The sequence below is a fragment of the Phycodurus eques genome, chromosome 11 (genome assembly GCF_024500275.1).
Source record: "Phycodurus eques isolate BA_2022a chromosome 11, UOR_Pequ_1.1, whole genome shotgun sequence".
Lineage (NCBI taxonomy): Eukaryota > Metazoa > Chordata > Actinopteri > Syngnathiformes > Syngnathidae > Phycodurus > Phycodurus eques.
In genome coordinates this window covers 22,629,615-22,653,321 of record NC_084535.1, presented here as the reverse complement: position 1 = coordinate 22,653,321, position 23,707 = coordinate 22,629,615, and the positions used below count along the sequence as shown (strand labels likewise).

The following is a 23,707-nucleotide window of genomic DNA, read 5'->3' as shown; positions in this document are numbered from 1 at the left end:
CTGACCTGAAGCACTGGGCAGGTGTGGAGCCTTTGGGCCACCCACATTGTCGTTAAACCCCATATTTTAATGACTTAACCTTCCCTAAATAGTTAATATAGAACATTGATTTTGTCATCCGTAGAAATCATGCTCTGTTGGTGCTCCTGTGTGATGCTGTGGCTCGAGGTTTGTATCAGCATCTAGCTGTACCAGACAACATGGAGCAAGCCTATCAACAAGACAAGGGAAAAGTCAAATCTGAGAAGGTAAACGGTGGCCAAGCTGCAGTGCTCGAGCCTGATGCCCTTCTTAAGGTCCAGAAAGCTTTTGAGGTATTTCAGTGTCTCTTATGGTGTAGTGAAATGCTGAGATGTTTTTTTTCCCTCATGTTTCTTTGTACTCTCTGCACTCAAATGAATAACATTAAAGCCCATGACATAGAATTCCTTTGTAAGGATGATTTTAAAATGAATACTCAATTCATAGTTCAATTCATACATATGCAGTGCAACCGGCTGAATATACAGTACAGTATTTTCGAAAATGTTTATTTTCTTTCAATAATAATAATAAGACATTATCCTGTATATCTTCTAAAACATAACTTGGTTTTGTCTTCACTCTTAGCTGTGTAACTACGCCCTTTCCATATCCAACTGCAACACCACAGGGGAGACAGTCCCCATTGCTGTGCAGAAGCAATTGGTGGCTACATGGGTGCAGATAAAGACCCTCCTACAGCAGCAGACTGGCTGCTCTACGGACACTGATGAAAAGGTACCATTGTCCTTGTCAGCCCAGAATAGTCCAGATTGGTCTGTTGGTTCCAAATCAACACTTCGTGGAATGTATCATTATGCTGCAATTACTCTGCTCCAAACGGCCACGGCAGCTTCATTTCAGGCCACCGTGGACAAAACAAATTGGACATGAGACAACACAGGGGAATGCGATGGGCAAACAGGACAGGCCGTGATTGCCATGGATGCCAGGACAGATTTTTAAACTGTCAAAGAATGTGCCGCCGCAGTCACGGTGCAGAGGTGAAAGCTAGTCGAAGAATAGTAAAACGGGATGAATGCAACAAAACATGCAACATAATAGGGGGTAACAAAACTTGGAGGTGGTCCGTAGTGGGACGGGAAGCATATGTATTTCCCTGGCATCCCACTGTCCTTTAAGTTTTGTCACATTCTGCTGCGTTGTGTCCTGTTTTGGCACATTTTGTCTTGGCTCTCACAGCAAGCCAGGGTGTATGGTAGCTGTTTGATTATTTGTAATCACGGCATGTCCTGACATTTTGATGAGGCCAACGAGACTACGGTCTGAATGGTGGTCTAGGAGAATCTGCTGTATATAGAAAAGTACCCACATTTGTCAACTTACAACTCTTCTAAAGTTAAGCCATGAGTTAAATTTCCCTCTGAATGAGGGGCAGGGGTCGAGAACTGGATTCAAAGTTACCAATTCTATAGAGTTTTTGTTAAATTTCCAAATGGTTATTTTTTCAATTCTGGAAAGCTCGAATGAAGTAATCGCACGTCATGCAGTTTACACAATGTGTGAACCATCTAACATTCAAAGGATGTTTGGCCTGCAAGTGTTATTAATAGGTTATGTCACTCTAATCATTCTGAGTAAGGGTGCCAGATTGCCACCAAAAGCAGTAGTAATTTAACGACTAAAAAACAACAAATTTAACTGTACACTACTAAAAACGACACCACTTTAACTTTTAAACCCTGTCTGTACAAAATAACACAAGAAAGATGCATTTTAACGCAGTCAAAATGTGGTACAGTAATTTTAACTATCGCAATGGTATATTTTCTGTTTATTACACTCAAAACCGCCCTGGCAAAAAGTGCGGCCAGAAGTTTGCCTTGGCCTCTGAATGGGCAGTGTGGTGCGATGCATGTATGGAGCTACACGTTTACTGTAAGCTAAAAAAAGAGTAGAAGTATGTCACTATATAACATGAATAAATGTAAATTGTTTCTCACAGTTTAGGAAGAACATATGGTTGTAATTATTGTTACATTACTGTCTGCACTGTGTTACTACAACGTATGTGTGTGAATATACGTTATTTAAAGGTAAATCCCTCCCGTAATATAATGCTAGATTTAGCTGGCCCATCAATAGGGTTTTCCATTTAGTATTAGCATTAAGATGGCGATGTGTGTCTTAATGTGTATAATTCTTTTTGTTGTGTGTTTAGTTTTACAGTAAACATCAACTGGGGTGTGAATAAACAGCTTAAAGCATGATCAGGGAGGGGAGAAGATCATACAGTGGGTATGGAAAGTATTCATCCATCCATTTTCTGAGCCGCTTCTCCTCACTAGGGTCGCGAGGCGGGGTACACCCTGAACTGGTTGCCAGCCAATCCCAGGGCACATACAAACAAACAACCATTCGCACTCACATTCACACCTACGGGCAATTTCAGACCCCCTTAAATTTTTCAGGCTTTTGTTATATTGCAGTCATTTGCTAAACTCCTTTAAGTTCATTTTTTTTCCTCATTAATGTACACGCGGCACCCCATATTGACAGGAAAAAAACTGTATTTTTGCAGATTTATTAAAAAAAGAAAAACTGAAATATCACACTGCCATAAGTATTCAGACCCTTTGTTCAGTATTTAGTAAAAACACCTTTTTGAGCTAATGAGTCTTTTTGGGAATGATGCAGTTTTTCACACCTGGATTTGGGGATCTTCTGCCATTCCTCCTTCTCGATCCTCTCCACTTCTGTCAGTTTGGATGGCAAACGTTAGTGGACAGCCATTTGCAGGCCTCTCCAGAGATGCTCAATTGGGTTTAAGTCAGGGCTCTCGCAGGGCCATCCAAGAACAGTTATTCTAGCTGTGTGATAAGGGTCATTGTCTTATTCGAAGGTGAATCTTCGGCCCGGTCTGAGGTGCTGAGCACTCTGAGAAAGTATTCGTCCAGGATATCCCTGTACTTGGTCGCATTCATCTTTCCTTCGATTGCAACCAGTCGTCCTGTCCCCGCAGCTGAAAAACACCCCCACAGCATGATGCTGCCACCACCATGCTTCACTGATGAGCAGTGCCTTGTTTTCGCCACACATACCGCTTCGAATTGAGGCCAAAAGGTTCTATCTTGGTTGCTCAGAATCAGATTAATCTTTATTTGCCAAGTATGTCCAAAACACACAAGGAATGTGTCTCCGGTAGTTGGAGCCGCTCTAGTACAACAGACAGTCAATTTACAGAACACTTTGGAGACATAAAGACATTGACAAAAAACAATTGTGCAAAAAGATGCAGAGTCCTCTAGCACTTGGAGCAGTTCGAATGACTAATATTGCAATAGTCCGGTGCAATGACCATTGTGCAAAGGGCGCTGAGACTTCAAGGAGTGTATGCGGTTTAAAGTGACGAGTAGTGCGATCATCTGGGACAATGTTGGTTGTGCAAATGTTACAGATACTCCTCAATCAGTGTGCAAATGGAGCAGATGCTACTCTGGCATGAGTGGCCAGTATAAGCAAATAGTGCAGCATGGCGAGACAACTACAGTGAGTGCACGAGTAATACATAATTGGCCCCACAGAAATGTAACATGAACTCAAGTCAAAAAATTGCCAGCTTGTTGTAATGGAATTATAGGTTAGGTGTTTAAGAAGTTGATCGCAAGCGGGAAGAAGCTGTTGGAATGTCTACTAGTTCTAGTTTGCATAGATGGGTAGTGCCTACCTGAGGGAAGGAGCTGGAAGAGCTGGTGACCGGGGTGCGGAGGGTCCAAGAGGATTTTGCACGCCCTTGTCTTAGTTCTGGCAGCGTGCAAATCCTCAATGGTGGGTACGGGGGTTCCGACAATCCTTTCAGCAGTTTTGATTGTCCGTTGCAGTCGGAGTTTGTCCTTTTTTGTAGCAGCGCCAAACCAGACTGTGATGGAAGAACACAGGACTGATTCGATGACCGCTGTGTAGAACTGTCTCAGCAGCTCCGGTGGCAGGCCGTGCTTTCTCAGAAGCCGCAGGAAGTACATCCTCTGCTGTGCCTTTTTGAGGACGGAGTTGATGTTGGTCGCCCACTTCAGGTCCTGAGAGATTGTAATTCCCAGGAACTTGAAGGTCTCGACGGTTGACACAAGGCAGCTGGACAACGTGAGGGGCAGCTGTGGCGGAGGATGCCTCCTGAAGTCCACGATCATCTCTACAGTCTTGAGCGTGTTCAGCTCCAGGTTGTGTCGGCCGCACCACAGCTCCAGCCGCTCCGCTTCCTGTCGATATGCAGACTCAGTTTGGCCGGACGGCCAACTCTAGGAAGGGTTCTGGTCATCGCAAATGTCTTCCATTTCAGGATTATGGAGGCCACTGTGCTCTTAGGAACCTTAAGTGCAGGAGAAATATTTGTGTTACCTTGGCCAGATCTGTGCCTTGCCACAAATCTATCTCTGAGCCCTTCAGGCAGTTCCTTTGCCCTCATGATTCTCATTTGCTCTGACATGCACTGTGAGCTGTAAGGTCTTTATATAGACAGGTGTGTGGCTTTCCTGATCAGGTCCAATCAGTATAATTAAACACAGCTGTACTACAATGAAGGTGTAGAACCATCTCAAGGATGAGATGGTTCAGATGAATGGACAGCACCTGAGTTAAATATATGTGTGTCACAACAAAGGGTCTTAATACTTATGGCTGTGTGATATTTGTTTTTCTTTTTTAATAAATCTGCAAAAAAATTAAAGGGTGTCTGAATACTTTCCGTACCCACTGTATGTCACACGCTTGCTGCAAGATACACAGGGTGCGTTCAGAGTGCAATTATGCAATTATAGTGAGTGTCAGTTATCTGCAGATTTGCAATATTTGCGTTCCGGCCCCGTCTCTATTCCCTGCAAATAGCGGTGGTCCACTATATTTGAATGAGCATTTGTGCTCATTTTTGCACACGCAAACCTTTAGTAAATCAGCCCCTATGTTTTTTCCCTGGATAAGCTTTGCCAGGCCTTCTTTGATATGCTTTTACTGTAATTTGTCCTCTCCTTGTCAGAAATACACTTGAATCTGTCCATGCTTGAAAAACACAGCTTTATTTACCAGCAAAGTAGATAAACACAGACATAACACAGTCAGAGGACCGTGTCTCATCTATCCATCAATACGTCTATCAAATCCATCCTTTTATTTTTACCGCTTATCCTCACTAGGGTCGCCTATCCGAGCTGACTTCGGCCGAGCGGCGGGATACACCCTGGACTGGTCGCCAGCCAATCGTAAGGCATAAACACTAACTCCAACGAAGCCATTTTCCACTACTCCACAGTGATCAAAATGAGATTCCCCTGCTGGACACAATTACATACACAATATTTAACAGTTCAATAAAACATACCAGTGAAATATAGTAATTGCAGTATCCCACTTTATAACACATAACACACATACCTAATAAAACAATAACAATACTTCTAAGCAAAATACCTTCACTGTACAACCTTCATTTTCTGAATCTTTGAGTATCGAGCTTTGCATGCAGTAATTAAAACATTCGCTGTTTGCGAGTCCGATTCTTTGGACAATAGGCAACAAATTATGGAGCAGGATAAGCTCATGATCCAAAGCATACCACATCCTCTGTCAAAAATTGTAGAGGCAGTATTATGACGTGGGCATACATGTACAACTGCTAAGTGATCAGTCACACTCATTGTTTTTGATGATGTGACTGCATCAGGTGATGTATGTGGTATATAGGTCTATACTCTGCCTAATGCTGCAAAATTGATTTGACAGCGCTTCATATTGCAGACTAATGACCCAAACATACTCTAAAAACCAAGTTACTTAGTTATAAATAAATAACTAAATAAGCCGTAAGGTGGTCATGGTGGCAATCTCCAAATTCCTTGGTGGACACCATCGATGAGGGATTCCATCATGTTTAAGGAGGTGTCCTATCAGGCCATTTTGGCCTGTGGGGCTCTGGAGGCAGCTGATGGGTACCGGTAGGCCAAGCAGAATGCAGCTTTGATTGTAGCATGAGGCAAAAACCCAGCCATGGGAGAGGTTCAGTGACACCATGAAGAACAACATCTGGACAGCATTGAGGAAGTTCTGGTCCACCATCCGGCATTTCAAGTAGGGGAAGCAGTGCACCATCAACAATGTGTATAGTGAGGATGGGGCACTGCTGACCTAGACTTCAGATGTTGTGAGTCTGCTCAGTGCCTTCTTATTAGGAAGCAGACTCTGGGGACTCTTGAGATGAGCTATTCTATGTCTGCAGTTGAGATTGGCAACATGGTTTAAAAAGCTCCTTGGTGGCAGAGCCCTGGGGGTGGATGAAATGCACCTGGAATTCCTAAAGGCTCTGGATTGTGTGGGGCTGTCTTGGTTGACATCAGCGACAGTCCCCTTTTTTAAGGTGGGGGACCACAGGGTGTGTTCCTACTATAAGATCACAATTCTCAGCCTCGCTGGTAAGAAGTGATATTCAGGGGTTCTGAGAGGAGAGTCTATCAGGAAGTCGTAGCTCAAAATTAAAGGAGTGTGGTTTTCGTCCTGGCTGTGAAACAGTGGGCTAGCTCTAAACCCTCAGCGGGGTCATGGAATGTGCATGAAAGCTCACTCAGCGAGTCTACATGTGCCATGTGGAAATGGAGAAGGCATTAATTTTGTGTCTCTCAGGAAGTCCTATGGATGGTGTTCCAGGTGTATGGGTTCCCAGACCTCCTGATATGGGCAGTTCGGTTCCAATGCGACTGGTGTCAGACTTTGGTGTGCATTGCTGACAGTACTGTTAGTCAGATTAATTTTCAGTGAGGGTTGGACTCCCCCAAAGCTGCCATTTGCCAATGATTCTGTTTATAGCCTTTATGGACACAATTTCTCGGTGGAGCCAAAGCGTTGTGGGGGTCCAATTTAGTGGCCTCAGTATCATGTCTCTGCTTTTTACAGATGATGTGGTTCTTTTGGTTTTATCAAGCTGTGATCTTCAACCCTATGAGAATCAGTACCTCCAAATGTGAAGCTATGTTCCTCTGTCGGAAAAAAGTGGAGTGCCCTCTCCAGGTTGGGGAGATACTGCCCAAAGTGGGCAAGAATACAGCGAGGGATTGACAGGCGGATTGGTGCAGCGTCTGCAGTGATGCAGGCTCTGCATCAGTTTGTCGTGGTGAAGAACCCTATCTGTAAGGCGAAGCTCTTCATTTACTTGTTGATCTAGGTTCCTTCCCTCACCGATGGTCACGAGTCATGACTGAAAGAACAAGATCACGACTCTATAAACGGCCGAAATGAACTTCCCTCCCAGGGTTTCCTTCGCAGGGTTTCAGGGCTCTCCCTTAAAACAAAATGTTTTTTTCCTTGTGTAACTACTTGTAGGAGGACTGCCTACATTACCCAGAAAGATGGATCACAGACTTGCCTTAAAAAAGACATTGCTGTTGCTACATGGCAGTGCATCATCTTCATCTTTGCTTTCTGTGCTTTTCAACTAAAGAAAGGTTCCCAAATATTTTTGGCTTTGTATTTCTTTGACACCCAAAACATCTATTGTCATACTCTCCCTGGCAGTACAGTAAGAAAATAGTTTCTTCTTTTTCTGGCATGGCAGTCACCCATTCCAGCATCCACTTTACTTTGCTGTTTGTGGGGGAAAAAAACAAAAAAACTTCTGATGACAATGCATTTGGCTTTAAACATATATGAGCACAACAATGCACAAATTGGTTTGCGATGATGTTAATAAGGAAGTTAAAGTTAAGGAAGTTAAGTACTCATAGTACTTTTAAAAAGAGCATTATAGTGCTCCCATTCGTTATTTGTAATGTACTATGGTCCACTCACAGATGGTTTCATTACACTGTATGTTATTATTGCCATTTTTATATACCTGAACTTCTGTAACATTGTATCCACAGCATTGTGTTAATGTCCCAATGTCACATTTCTCCATACAGTAAATGAAAAGAGTGGTTATATTATTTGTCACTAAAATTGACTTATAGGGCACCATATTCCTACACCCCTGAGCTTTGTCCAAACTAATTAGATGTTTCTTCCCAGGCATACTGAGAACTTCAGTGTTGTAATAAATGTTTTTTTTAAATTTATGAGTCCAATCAACCATTTGTGAACTCTTGTTCTTTCAACTTGCAAGTCTTGCATTATAAACAAGTGAGTTTGTTTTATAATTTAATATGCACAGTATTTGTGAAATATAATTACACTGCGTGACAATGTATGACAACCTGCAGTGATGTAATTAGATCCTATTCAAGGGAGCAGTGTTCATATTTGGAGGTTTTATTCTTTTCCCTCTTCTTGCAGCTATGTTTTATAATAATAATCATCATCATCATAGAATGACAACTACAGCAATAAACACATTGTTAAATGACAGATATTGATTTTCTTTTACGCTTAAATTTTATTTTTTGCTAATTATCTTCTGTTACGCGTTTAGGTGTCATTCAGTTACCTTAATATAATCTCTAGTAGCCCTTTATATCAGCTAAACCTGACTGTTATTTTGTATGTCAAATATTTTTTTTGTATTAATCTCTTCTAGTGAATCCTACTATTGTATATGTTTACCTAATGATGTGTTCAGTGCATGTTAATTCATAACCAACCATGAATACAAGCGTTTGTGTGCTCAGTAAAGCACTGCTACCACCTTAAAGTTTAAGTATGTTCTTGTCCCAACATTTCAGAATGAAGAAATCTCACCTATGACTCGTGTGCTGATTGCAGTGGAGATGCTTCAGTCCTATAAAAATTCCAGTCACTTGGAGGGTTATGATCCCAGTCTCTCAACAGTACATACCGCCATCTTTGTTTTCCTGTTTCACTAGTTGAATTGATGACCATACTTTGTGCATGTAATGAGAATGAGTTATTTAACTAATTCAACACATGTCCATATTTTTTTAAACTTCAAACCATTCTCTTCTCCCCATAGCTACCTTTCTCTTTTTTTATGTACAGTAAATGCCCCGCTTATCCTTTGCTTCTGTTCTTAACGGTTATTTGCGTTTCTCTACTGGCTACCTCACAACTCAATTATCTGCTTCCTTCACCTTTCCATTCCTTATTATACCCCTTCCCTATTCTTGATTAGCGTAATCATTTTTTATGGTCTTTTATTCCCTGTTCTTGATTAGACTGTTTTATCGCCTTCTGACTTTCTCACTTATCCTCAAATCACTTCAACTCTTCCTTCGCTCTCTCCCCCCTTCTCTCTCTCTCTCTCTCATCATTTTGTCTATCATTGTGACATTTATTACATCCTTTTGTCCACTATTTCACTTTATCACACTCATATACTGTACTTGCATATTTTCTGCCCCTCTTGCCTTATGTTTCTTTACCTTTGTCGCTTATCCTACAAAAAGCTGGTGACCATGGTGTCTAATTGTAACTGGACTGATGCTGTGGTGGAGTTGCAGACATGGTGTCAGCTTGCTGCATTCTGCCACCATGCCAAGGAGTACAGTTTGGTCCTGAGCTGCACTGAGAGAGCGATGCAGCTCGAGGATGCAGCATCAACGTGTCTCAACATTACGCCTTGCCTTTTGTAAGTACATTGACCTTTTGGAATAATTTTAGTCACATACCTGAAGTAGTAGCTAGACCTATAATTATGTGTATGGGATGCAGCCCTTCATACGAGTGTATATACTTTATGGAAATAATTGATGTATGAGTGGGTGAGACATTTGCAAATATCACTGGTGAAAGGAGAATGTTATGTAGAATTGCAGTTATGATTTTGAAATCAGTTTTTAATTTGTAGGTTTCTTGAAATTAGAAAATACTTATCATTGAGCTATTACTAATTCATCTCCTCACATCCTTAGGTATGGCTTACCAGCAGTGAACGAGATGCTGAGCACTGCAGCCTGTTTGAGGGGTTTGAGCTCAATACATGAGTCCATTGGAGATGTACATATTTACAAGACAGCTATGGACATGCTTCTCTCGAGTGTCAGGTGCTTTGTTTACTTACAGTTAGGTCAATACCTACGTGGACAGAGACAAATGTTTTTCTGATTTTGGTTCTGTACACAGTGGCGGAGCTAGACTTTTATCCTTGGGGTGATTGAATACTCTAAATTGCCCGTAGGTGTGAATGTGTGCCAAATGGATCTTTGTTTATATGTGCCCTGCGAGTGGCTGGTGACCAGTTTTGGGTGTACCCCGCCTCTCACCCGAAGATAGCTGGGATAGGCTCCAGCACGCCCGCGACGCTTGTGAGGATAAAGTAGTACAGAAAATGGATGGATGGATGCTTTGGCTGTATGTTTTGGCTCATTGTCCATCTCCATTATGAAACACTGCCCAATCAGTTTGGCTGCATTTGGATAGTATGTCGCTGAACACTTCAGACATCATCCAGCTGCTTCCGTCCCATGTCACGTCATCAATAAACACCAGTGACCCACTGCTACTGTCTGGCAGCCATGCATACCCAAAACATCATAATGCCTCTGCTGTGTTTTACAAATGGTGTGGTAAGCTTTGGATCATGAACTGAACCATGCCTTCTCCATACTTTTTTTCTTGCCGTCGTTCTGGTAGAGGTAGATCTTGGATTCATCTGTCCAAAGAATATTCTTCCAGGACTTTTTTTTTTTTTTTTTTTTTTTAAACAAACTCGAATTAAGCTAACCAAACCAGAGGTTTCTTTCATCCTCAGGATGTATCTAACAATAGATTTTGCGACCCCTAATATTGTACCAATTCTGTGGATATTTTTTTGCAGCTTAAGAATTATTTTTTTTCACCTGCATGGAAAGCTCCTTTCACTGCACTCCCAAAGAAAATAAAATGGCCTGTGAGTCATTTGTCCAGTTATTTTGGGGATGGTGGATGAGTTTGCAGATGTTAAGGTGTTGAAACCCCTAAACCCTTTATCCAATTTGAATGAGGATACCCTCAAATGAAATCTGAGAGTCTGCACTTTATGTCCATGTTCATATAGAACTATAATTGAAATATCTTTCATTAAACAGGTGAAATAAAAGTTATATCATGGTCCAAATTTACTGTATGTACTGATTTACCACCTCTAGCCCAACTTGTTTAAGAGTCCTTATTCAGTTACCATTTATGAGACATGTTATAATGTATTATTCTCTTCACAGGTATGCACAAAAGGCTGGTCATCCAGAACTATGTTTTACAGCTGCCAGGCATTACTGGAACAATTGCCTACCTCTGACAAATTCACCCGAGGAAAGACACCAGCTCAAAGAGCCCTTGGAGGCTATTCTCAATGCCCTCCTCCACACTTATCCCAAACATACAAACGTATGAATGTCTCTCTTTAGCCATACTGACACCTGCAGCCATACAATTATTTTCCATGGTGGGACTTTGTGTGACAAGGGCGTGTTGTTAATATTGACAGCCAATATTTTTGTTAATTAGTTTATTTTTCATATTAAATTGGCTTCCTTCCTAATAATCTGAGTACACAGAAAGCAGGGCTACAAACCAATTTATTATTTATGAAATGGTGAAAACTTGTGCATAAGCTTAAACGTGAGAGTCTCTCCAAAGCATCTCTTTTAGAAAGCAACCCTTCCATTGGAATCCAACAAAATAACCCTGACCAAATGTAGCTGATTGGGACTACAATCTATCTGTCTGTCATATACAGTATATGCAATGTATGTATGTATATGTGTGTGTGTGTGTGTGTGTGTGTGTATATATATATATATATATATCTGTACACAGTGGCGGAGCTAGACACACACACACACACACACACACACACACACACACACACACACACACACACACACACACACACACACACACACACACACACACACACACACACACACACGGCGGGCGACTGGTTTGAGCGTCTGCCTCACAGTTCTGGGGACCGGGTTCAAATCCCGGCCCCGCCTGTGTTGAGTTTGCATGTTCTCCCCGTGCCTGCGTGGGTTTTCTCCGCGCACTCCGGTTTCCTCCCACATCCCAAAAACATGCATGGTAGGTTTATTGAAGAGTCTAAATTGCCCGTAGGTGTGAATGTGAGTGTGAATGGTTGTTTGTTTATGTGTGCCCTGCGATTGGCTGGCAACCAGTTCAGGGTGTACCCCGCCTCCTGCCCGATGATAGCTGGGATAGGCTCTAGCACGCCCGCGACCCTGGTGACCTACACATTTTCCATGCATTTTACAGCTTATCCTCACCAGGGTCGCAGCCGTGCTGGGTCCTATCCCAGCTGACTCTGGGCGAGAGGCGGGGTACACCCTTAACTGGCCAGTCGCAGGGCACATACAGTGGCTGAAATAAGTATTCAAGACGTCAAAATTTTTTCTCACTAAATTTAATAACTTCCAATGGTGCTATTGACCTGAAAGTTTCACTAGATGTTGGGAGCAACCCAAGTAATCCATACATACAAAGAAAGTAATGGCAGACTAAATAAACTCAGAAACTTAGTTGTGTAAAAATGTGAAATGACACAGGGAAAATGTATTGAACCCATGAAGAAAGGGAGGTGCAAAAAGGCAAGACAACACCTAAAATCTATCAATAATCAAACAGCAAGCAAATAAATATCAGCTAGATCAGTCCTAATTGATGGCCTACAAAAAGGTCTCATTGCCAAGGTGTGAGTCAAAACACATCTCATAATGGGTAAGATCAGAAAGCTGTCTCAATACCATTGTAAACTAATTGTTGTAAAACATAACGATGGCATTGGTTACAGGTGCATATCTAAGCTTCTGAACGTTCCAGTGAGCACAGTAGGGGGCATAATACCTAAGTGGAAAGTCAATCATTCCACCATAAATTTGCCTCGATCAGGTGATCCTCGCAAGATTTCTAACAGAGGAGTGCAAAGAATAATCAAAAGAGTTGTCCAAGAGCCAAGGACCACTTGTGGTGAGCTTAAAAAAATGGGGGCTTGGGGGGCTGCATTTCAGCAGATAGTACTGGTAGAATTCACATTATTGAAGGATGAATGGGCAAATGTACCAAGATATTCTTGACAAACATCTGCTGGAGGATGATGAAAATGAAACGAGGGTGGACATTTCAGCAGGATCATGAGCCTAAACATACTGCCTAGGAAACTCTGAATTGGTTTCAAAGAATACGAATAAAGCTGCTAGAATGGCCCAGTCAGTCATCTGACTTGAATACAATTGAAAATCTCAGGAAAGAACTGATATTCAAGGTCCATAAAAGAAAACCACGGAACCTTCAAGATTTGAAGACTGCTTGTGTGGGGAAATGGGCCAAAATCACACCAGCGCAATGCATGCGACTAGTTTCTCCATACAGAAGGCGTCTTGAAGCTGTCATTGCAAACAATGGCTTTTGTACAAAGTGTTAGATAAATACCAGTTGGCCTGTTCAGTACTTTTTCCCGGTGTCATTTCGCATTATTACACACAACTTAATTTCTGAACTTATTTGTTCCACTTTCTTTGTATGTATGGATTACTTCTGTTGCTCCCAGCATCTGGTGAATTTTTATTTTCATGTCAATAGCACCTTTGGAAATATATTTGAGAAAATGGTGAGGTGTTATATTTATTTCAACCGCTGTATAAGTAAACAACCATTCACACTTACCTTCACACCTATGGGCAATTTAGAGTTCAATTATATATATGGCACTATGTAGTAAAAAAAAAAAAATGAAAAACTAACAATGGTACTTACAAAAGAAGGACAAGGGAAGTAAAATATAGTAAAGTGTCAAATAGTGCTAATCAACCCATACTTCCTCCATAGCTCCACTGTAGTACTAATATTTTTCTCATTTACTATTCCAGAAACAGGACAAAGTGAAACATTTGCAGAAAGGAGTTCCTCTTGGGAGTTCTAAACCCGAAGCACAAAGTAAGCGCTACATGCATGATTCCTGCCATAGTTCATGTTATTTGAATAGTCTTTTTGGAAGAGCTTAGATTCATGTCTGAATTTAACAGACACACTTTCTAAAATTGAAATTCAGCCTTGGTTCTCTACTTCTCTGTATATGTGTGTTCACCTCTGTGAGCAGATGAAGAAGTCCTAACCCTGAGATCATCGCTGTACTGTCTGTTGCTTCAAATATACATTGATAGAACCGATTGCAATGGTGCATTGCAGCTGTTGGATAATGCTGTTAGGGATATGCCTGGTACTAAACACCGACTGTAAGTGAAAACTAATAAATAAATAATACTAAATAAACTCAGAATAAATGATAAAGCTTATAAGTTATCTGTATTTCACAGACTTCTGCTGAAATACCGCATACAGATGAAGGCTCGGCTGGGGGAAAGTGTATTGATGGACATGCAGACATTACAAGGCAAAGAAGAGCAGAACTGTTCGTTAATGTGGCACAAGGCAGCACTGTGTTCTTGTAATGTAACACAGCAGCTGACTTGCTATCAGAAATCAGTCACCTCTCTAATGGTAAGTGAGGGCTGCAGCTGGTTGTGATCCCTGTCTTCTGATGGAAACATTTATTTTAAGTCCTTTGTCGTCTTTGGGGTCCATTAAAAACATGAGATTTTAGCACTGATCGAAACATTTATTTGAAGTGTAGTCTGTAGGGTCCATAAAAACATGATATCTTAGCTCTGTTAGAAATGTTGTTGTTTGGGCTCCATTTGAAAAATAAATAAATACATAAATTAATAAATAAAAAATTAAAAAAGACTTCTTACCACCATCTTGTGGAATCATGATACCACTACAGCTATCTTACAGGAAAAAAATAATAATGAAGGGAGGATATGGTAAAATAACAATTATGATTGCATGATTCTTCTGTTTTCTTTATTTTATATTGTGTCTATGGGATGGTATTAAAGTCTGAAGAAAATCAGTGGCAAAAAGTTGGCTTCCTGCTTGCTTTTGGAGCATGGCTGTACTGTCACAACTTGTCTATAGAGGATGCACAACACCAGGTTCAGTGGGCTATTGACATTCTTCTACATTTGGAAACAGAGCAGTCAGAAAAATCAGGTACCACTTAGTGACTCACCTTGCTCACTATTATACTGTTAAACTTCTTGATTTGTTGAATTCAGTTATTATTTTGGCTTTCATTTGCATAGGTGTACCTGTGTCAGGTAAGTGTACTCTCTGTCTGCTTGGGACCTAAAGTAAACAATAAATAAATAAAACAATTCAACTGGATCTAGATGAAGAGAATGGTTTCATGCATTTTTTTTCATTTCGATTGGTAGTTTGAAAAGTGAATCACATTCTGTACTGACAGCATTAGATGGGTGAAATAATCTGTCACTGTACATATACAGGGTCTATTTAGGAGCAGCTCTTGTCATTTGTGAAAGTCAAATTTCTTTGTAGCAGAGAAATTATTGCAAGAAACCGCTTCAAAATTTAGTATGTTTCTGATATGTTCAAAAGGTAGTCTTTTGGGTGTTTAATTGTTGGTTGTGGGAGAAAAAGAAAACACCCAAGGTTTTTCTTGGCATGCTCCAGTTTCCCTTTCTGTGTGATTACTGTTCTTTTGTTAATAGTGCTTCTCTGCAGTCCAAAGCCTAAAGAGAATTTGTCATATTGACATTTTGTTGGTTGTCTTGTACACATTTGCTTGCTTGCTCACTCCTTGTTTAGTTTTTGTAAATATGTATGTATGTATGTGTGAATGTCATTGGATTCGCAGGTTTCCCCACACCTCTATCCTCCTCCTTTTCTTTCAAGTAGTCTCTGCATAACCTTGCTCTCTGTATCAGACAACTCCTCATTTGTTTGGATGTTGTGTCTTTCCTGTGTAGATGAAGAGTCTCAGAAGATGGATACGGGTTCAGTGAAATGTGAAACGCTGGCTGTTGTTCAGGGACTGTCATTTACACATACTGTGTCCAGTCTGAGGGAGGTGCAACGCCTTGACAGTTTGGTACAAGCACACACTCTGCTTGCTGTCATGGCAGACAGGAATTCACCCGAGCACCAGTTTAACCTGCTCCGAGCATATGACTTTGTACTTCAAATATGGCAGGTGAGTGGATAAAAGTTTGCTTCATATAAAGCTTTATAAAACAAAGTAATAGAGGGTTCATGGATGCTAACATATACTGAATAAAAATATAAATTCAATTTGTGTTCCCATTTTTCTCGAGCTTAACTGAATGATGTAAGGCTTTTCATACATACACAAAAGGCGTACTGTTGTTCTTTCAAATATTGTTCACAAATCTCTAAATCTGTGTTAGTGTACAGTTCTCCTTTGCCGAGATAATCCATCCACCTCACAGGTATGGCATATCAAGATGCTTGTTAGACAGCATGATTATTGCAGAGGTTTGCCTTAAAGGCTGCCCGCATTAAAAGGCCACTTTTATGTGAAGTTTTACTTTATGGTGGAATATCATGGAAAAGTGTATTTATTTCCATAATTCCATTCAAAAAGTTAAAACTTTCATAGATTTATAGATTCAGGGCTCACAATTTACACAATTTCGATTATTTATTTGTTTATTTCTACATAATTTGGGCTTCCAAATTTGGGCTTCCAAATTCTCATAAAACCCACAAAATCAGGAATTCAAAAAATTTGAATACTGTGAAGAAAATTATAATTAGGGTCACATTAAATCAATCAAAATATGGTACTTTCAAAACGATACCTTAATCTTCAATACTTGGTTGGAAATCCCTTTGCTTTAATCACTGCCTCGATGCGCCGTGGCATTGAGGCAAACAGCCTGTGGCATTGCCTGGGAGTTATGGAAGCCCAGATTTCCTTGGTGCTTGCTGTCAGTTTGTTTTTGGGTGTGGTGCCCTTCATTTTCCCCTTGGTAATACCCCATAGATTCTCAATGGGGTTTAGATCCAGCAAATTGGCTGGCCAGTCAAGCACTGTGATGGGATGGGCATCAAACCACGTTTTGGTGCTTCTGGCGGTCTGCGCAGGACTGACTGGATATTTCACAATGGACCTCAAGCAGGTAGGGTTCTGTTCTTCACCCGTCTTCCTCCAAACCCTTGGACCTTGATTCCTGGATGAAAGGGACACTTTACTTTCATCGGAAAAGAGGACCTTGGCCCACTGGCTAACAGTCCAGTCCTTCTTCTCTTTGGCCCAGTTGAGACGCTTCCTACGTTAGCTCAGGCTCAGAAGCGGCTTAACTCGAGGAACCCGACAGTTGTAGCCCATCTCCCGGTTACGTCTGAATGTGGTGGTTTTTGAAGCTGTGACTCATTCCACTCTTTCTGGATCGCTGCTAAATTCTTGAATCTTCTCTCTTGAATCTTCTCTGCTGAAGCCCACGGTCATCTCTTTTGCTGGTGCATCTTCTCCTGCCACATTTTGTCCTTCCACTAGACTTTGCATTGACATGCTTGGACACAACACTCTGTGAAGAGCTAGCCTGCTTAGCTATGAACTTTTGTGGCTTACCCATCCAATAGAGGGTATCAATGATGGTCTTCTGGCCAGTTGTTAAGTCTGCAGTCTTCCCCATATTGAACCCAACTGAGACAATTGAACCAAACTGAAGCAATTTATTGACACCTGGAGAAACGTGCAGGTGCTTTGAGTTTATTGGATAATTAGTGTGTGGCACTCCGTTTGAAACATTTATAGCCTGCAAAATATGGGCTGATTTCTTCACAGTATTCTAATTTTTTGAATTCCTGAGTTCATGGGTTTTATTAGCTGGAAGCCCAAATTATGTAAAAATAAAAAAATACTTGAAATTGTTTAAATTGTGGGCCGTGAATCTATAATCTATGAAATTTTAACTTTTTGAATGGAATTATGGAAATAAAGAAACTTTTCATGCCATTTAAATTTTTGGGAAAGGCTCTGCATGGCAATCCAGAGCGTCCTGAACATGCTCAATGGGCTCCATGTCCACTGATTATGCTAGCAATGCAAGACGTTTTCAGCTTCCAGGATCTGTGCACAGATCCTTGCAACATGGAGCATTGCACAACTGATCAAATCTACGCAAAGATGTGTTGCGTGAGGTAAATGGTGGTCACACTAGACACTGACTAGTTTTCTTTTTCTGGAAGCACGTGTTACGTTAAAAATAAATTAATATTTTTTTCAAATGCTATTTCTGTACTAACACGGTTCCTGACACAGACCAGGTAGACACAGATTCGGACACAAAGGCCAAGACACAGTCGGTAAGAGGCAAACTTAGGCAATTTTTTTACAGGCAGGGTTCTGCACACAGGTATTCAGTCCAACCATGCAACAGTATCCCAAAAGACGTGAGGCAAGGACAAGGTTAAAAAAATGAGCATGGTCATACACAAGGTCAAAACTTAGATACGAATTCTGGATACGAAGACTTACTAGGTGCAACGTTCTTGCAACTAAAAGAGTGGAAACCCAGGGCTTAAATATCATTACTAATGAACCCAAATTATTAATTGGAGTTATGGCTAGTGGCAGTATTAACTCATATTTTATATATTGTAGCTGTCCGATGGGGTCCCTTCACCTCCAAAATGACAACATTTCAGGAAATAAAAAAACATTTCAGGAAATAAAAAAAAATTTAAAAAGACAGTTTACTTGTGTTTTCAAACTGCGTTTTGTTTAAGTTGGTATTATATCTTATATTGCTGTCATATATCATTGCAGTCTCATATGAACAACAGCTAGCACCCCAAAAATTATGTTCAATAACTAATTTATTAGGTCATCCATCTATTAAAATGATACAAACTGCAAGTGCCACACATCCTTCCTTATGAACCCAAGCAATCATATACTGTTAAAATCAATCCCCTCCCACGCCATATCCACACAATGTCTTCAAGGCGTTTGTGATGCAATCAATGCAAAATTTATCATCGGAAACCCGTTTATATATGCGGAAATTAATCTGCAAGCACTTACCTCGTGGGATGACGTAGATGTCTTTCCTCAAGGAGGCTTTTCAATGATCGATTTAAAAAAATAAATAAATAAACAAACAAGCCTATTAAAATGATTCACTACTACTATTTCCACTCATTATTGTCTAAAAAAAAACAGCCTGACCTGTTATATGGGGGGGGGAAAATTACACCGCAGAATATGTAGTAGTTCAATCAGGAAATGTCCTCACCTTCTGTTGGCTCACGCTGCGACAGGCTGACATGGTTGGGCCAAAATATGGCTGAAAATCTAATATTTCATCAGAAAACAAGCCTAAAATTATCCATCCATCCATTTTCTGAACTGGTTGCCAGCCAATCGCAGGGCACATACAAACAAACAACCATTCGCACTCACAGTCATGCCTACGGGCAATTTAGAGTCTTCAATTAATGCATGTTTTTGGGATGTGGGAGGAAACCGGAGTGCCCGGAGAAAACCCACGCAGGCACGGGGAGAACATGCAAACTCCACACAGGCGGGGCCGGGGATTGAACCCGGGTCCTCAGAACTGTGAGGCTGACGCTCTAACCAGTCGATCACCGTGCCGCCGCCTAAAATTCTGATTGTTATTATTATTATTTTTTTTTTTTTGGGGGGGGTTCTGCAGGTACATTGCCATTTGTAACTCCAGAACTATGGAATAAGTGCCAGCATTCACAATATCTTTAAAACATCTTTAAAAGTGGGTTGTGACTTGGTGACAAAAGAAAAATGCCCAGGTTGACAACAGTTGAGAACCATTGTCTTAGTTCATCTAGCTACTGTATGTCAGCAACGTACAGTGACAGGCAGAACAATTATGTGTTCTTCCGTTAGATGGCAGAAGGTACATAACAAATGCTTTGACAGCTTGGTTCAAGCACACACTCCAGTTCGTTCATACAAAAGAAGTAGTCATGGTTTCCTGTGAGTATATATATTTATCACGGCCATATTTCACACTGAGAAACTAAATTTGTGAATAAAACGAGGCTCGATCATCATTATTTAAGAATTTATACATTTTGTGACATTTTTGTTTGGTGTGCTGTGATATTTTTCCAATCTCAAATGGGTTGGAAAACACTAGACTTAAAGCACACCTGTGCAATAAATGTGTTGCACTGCGTGATGAAAATGTTGGTCGTGCCATGTATTGACAGGTGGTCTGACCCCGGGGGGCCATAAATCAAATAAACTGAATAAAGTTTATTACTTGTACTGTATTTTTAAAATAAAAAGATGACCAACAAATTGCAGTGCAAGTTGTCAGACCAATTAAGAGACCATTAGCCGCTAAAATGATGAAAGAGGATGATAGTGGATTATTATGAGGGTTATGCATACAACGCATCCACATAACCATGAGAAAATTATGACAAAATCGCCAGATTATACACATATAGAAGATTGAATTGGCCCTAGGATTAAACCCTTAGGCATCCCACATTTCCACCCACAAATAAATCCTGCATTAGTCAAATTATGTCAAATTTTCCAATTGTGTACCTATCTCTGCAGGTGTCGACGGCAGTTGTTTCTCTGACTCCCAGTGAACATGTCAAAAGCCAGTCTCCCACTCCTGCTGGGGCCAAAAAGGACAAGGGCAAAGGCAAAAAAGTGAAAGATGTACTACTACAACTACTTTTCCTCATTTGATTGATTTACTTTAATATATGGTTTCTATGAAATATAGCAACATATTATTTTCCATGTGTCTCATCTGCTTGCCCAGCCTAGCCCACCAGAGGTGAATCCCAAACCTGTCTTGGATCACACTCTTCCTTTGTCTTTGGAGTATTGGGTTAAATACACTTGCTCTGAGCAGGTCCGTTACACGTTCAAAACAAATTGTAACCCGCAGTGCATCAATATTCACAGCATTACAAATCCGGTAAGGCTACTTACTGTAAATGGTTCACCTAATGTCTTAATGTTGTATCTGCCACTTGTAAGAGGGTTAAGATTATAACAAAAGTTTTATTTCTACAATGGAAAAAGTGATTTAAATTAATTAATTAATTTATTTATTTATTTTAATATGTATTTATTTTATGATTTTAGACCCAGAGCTTGTTTTATCTTGACCTTCTGGAAAAGGAGCTCCACTCCCTCTCACTGAGCCACCTGACCCTACCCATTATGCACCTAGCTGAGACATTTGCTCATGACCTTTTGGATAGGAGGAGCCTTTCTGACCTATATCGACTCAGGTAGGAACACTGACACATTACTTTTGTATGGCTAATACAAGATCATTCTACTGACAGTTGAATATGTCTAAATGGTGAAAGTCACATGTGAAAAGCATAGGATCTCAAAAAGCTATTATACCAAAATACACCATTTTTTGGATGTGATTTGAATAACAAAGGTTAATTGGTTTCTTTTCTGGCTGCATGTTTTAGAAATACATAATACTGTGCATCCAACATCATGTAATACATGGCCATCACATATTTCTCTTGCTGCCCTTCTCACCTCATTAGAATAGTAAGGACCTGCTGTCAACTAGGCATGGAGACTCATTCCTCATATTATGAGAGTCTCTTGAATCTGACGAAAATGCAAGAACAAGAACAAATCAGGTATGCAAGAACAACTATGGGCTTTTTTTTTTTGTACATATAGCTTCATTCACCCATAGTAAATTGATTTTGCCACCTTAGGTGCCACGGAGCAATCACTCTTTTACGAGAGAGAAGACGCCTCTACAAATCGCATAATCAGGTCAGCCTAAAAAGCTTTTCTGCTAGTACATCAAATGCTGAATATTCACAAAGAGTGATAACTCGGAGCCTATATACACAGTGTTCCAAAATATTCATTTTTGTCAATTTTCCTATATAGTAGTCAATGCCATTTACAATATATTAATGTGTGTGTGTGTGTCTGTGTGTGTGTGTGTGTGTGTGTGTATATATATATAAATATATATATGGCGGCACGGTTGCCGAATGGTTAGCGCGTCTGCCTCACAGTTCTGAGGTCTGGGGTTCAATCCCCGGCCCCGCCTGTGTTCAGTTTGCATGTTCTCCCCGTGCCTGCGTGGGTTTTCTCCGGGCACTCCGGTTTCCTCCCACATCCCAAAAACATGCATGGTAGGTTAATTGAAGACTCTAAATTGCCTGTAGGTGTGAATGTGAGTGCGAATGGTTGTTTGTTTGTATGTGCCCTGCAATTGGCTGGCAACCAGTTCAGGGTGTACCCCCCTGCTGCCCGATGATAGCTGGGATAGACTCCAGCACGCCCGGGACCCTAGTGAGGAGAAGCGGTTCAGAAAATGGATGGATAGATGGATGTCAAAAACAATTTCTTACCTTTGATGATTCATTTTTTTATTGAACAAATATACCACAATGACAATATTTCTTTTTTGTCTTGCAAAATTACTGAAAATAGTGTCTATTCATTATGCACAACAGGTCCTCCATGACCTTCGGTTGGGTACCACTGATATAACAGGAGAAATGACATTTGCAAAACCTTCCCAAGAAAAACCAATACTGAAATGGTTGTTTAATTTACAGTTGATGTGAAAAGTCTACACACCGGTGTTCAAATGTCCCCTTTTTGTGACATAAAACGACAAGACTAAAATAATTTCAAAACATTTTCCACCATTAATGTGACCTATAACCTGTACAACTCAATTGAAAAGATATCGATATATTCTGGGAAAAAAAAAAAATCATTTCAAGTGGTGAAGTGAAAATAAACAACAGCGTGTCCACGTGACTGTGTTCAGAATTAACCGATCACATTGTTACTACTGTAAATGGAGTCAGCGCGCGCCTTCCACTCTTTAAAGTGCCTCTAACAGAAGCCTGAAGGTTTTGAGCTCACACTCACTGCTATTTTAAACTTTTCATAATTCCCTCCACCTTGACCTGACCTTGGCTTCAGTTCTAGCTGAAGAAAAGCAAAACCAAACCAAAATGCTGCCACCACCACCATGCATCACTGTGGTATATGGTGATTTGGTGATGTTTGCAACAATAATACCTTTTTGGAATTAGGGCCAAAAAGTTTCACCTTGGTTCTGATGAAACCATGGCTAAACCTTTTGTCCCTAACACATTTTCCCGCATGCATTTGGGAGATTTCAAGTGTGTCTTTGCAAAATGTAGCCGAGCTCGGATGTTTTGCTGTATAAGATAAGATTCTGTCTTTCCACCCTAGACCCCATAGCCCAGACATATGAAAAAGACAGGAGATTGTGTCACTAAATGTACTGAACAACCACTACTTGCCATAATTTCCTGCAGCTTCTGCAGTGTTGCCATCTTGGCAGCCTCCCTGACCACTTTTGTTCTCGTGTTTTCATCAGTTTTGGCGGGTGTCCAGTTCTTGGTAAAGTCACAATTGTGCCATATTTTCTTTACTTGATGATGCCTGTGTTCACTGAGTTCCATACAGTATATTTAATTCCTTGGAAGTTCGTTCTCACACTTCTTCAAACTGATACTGTACCTTTAAACAATTAGACCCCTCTGATGTTGTGGAATATCTCCATGGCTTCTGCCGTATAAGATGTGACTACAAGCCTGTCAAGAAAAGCATACTCAAACGAAAACAACTGAACTTTATTTGGAGTTAATCAAAAGCACTTTAAATGGTGGTAGGTGTGAGCTGACTCCTATTTAAAATGAATGAATCTGATTGGTTAATTCTGAACACAGCCTTATCCCCGATTGCACAATTGTGCAACCACATTATCTAAGTTTGTTATTACTGCCCCTCTCGAAAAGATTATATTTTTCTTTTAAAATGACTTGTACATGTTATATGTCACATTAATGGTGAAAAGAAGTTGAGAACTGATCTATCTTGGTTTCATTTTTCTTACATCACAAAAACATGGCATTTGAATAAGGGTGT

General features: G+C 40.6%; 1 protein-coding gene across 4 annotated transcripts in view; it reads left to right on the top strand.

The window, feature by feature from the left end:
* The window catches only part of LOC133410138 (cilia- and flagella-associated protein 46), an 87,356-nt gene that overhangs the window by 26,932 nt on the left and 36,717 nt on the right, over positions 1-23,707 (top strand). For 2 of the 4 annotated variants that reach the window (XM_061690914.1, XM_061690912.1), the window contains 18 exons: positions 125-314; positions 610-759; positions 5,169-5,234; positions 8,679-8,783; positions 9,360-9,541; positions 9,825-9,956; positions 11,112-11,277; positions 13,776-13,842; positions 14,006-14,141; positions 14,223-14,406; positions 14,808-14,961; positions 15,054-15,068; positions 15,741-15,964; positions 20,348-20,455; positions 20,562-20,720; positions 20,891-21,039; positions 21,316-21,414; positions 21,496-21,556. In XM_061690914.1, the coding sequence (XP_061546898.1) occupies positions 125-314; positions 610-759; positions 5,169-5,234; positions 8,679-8,783; positions 9,360-9,541; positions 9,825-9,956; positions 11,112-11,277; positions 13,776-13,842; positions 14,006-14,141; positions 14,223-14,406; positions 14,808-14,961; positions 15,054-15,068; positions 15,741-15,964; positions 20,348-20,455; positions 20,562-20,720; positions 20,891-21,039; positions 21,316-21,414; positions 21,496-21,556 (2,347 nt within the window). The remainder of the gene's footprint in view (positions 1-124; positions 315-609; positions 760-5,168; positions 5,235-8,678; positions 8,784-9,359; positions 9,542-9,824; positions 9,957-11,111; positions 11,278-13,775; positions 13,843-14,005; positions 14,142-14,222; positions 14,407-14,807; positions 14,962-15,053; positions 15,069-15,740; positions 15,965-20,347; positions 20,456-20,561; positions 20,721-20,890; positions 21,040-21,315; positions 21,415-21,495; positions 21,557-23,707) is intronic. The other 2 variants (XM_061690913.1, XM_061690915.1) reach the window with 2 other exon arrangements.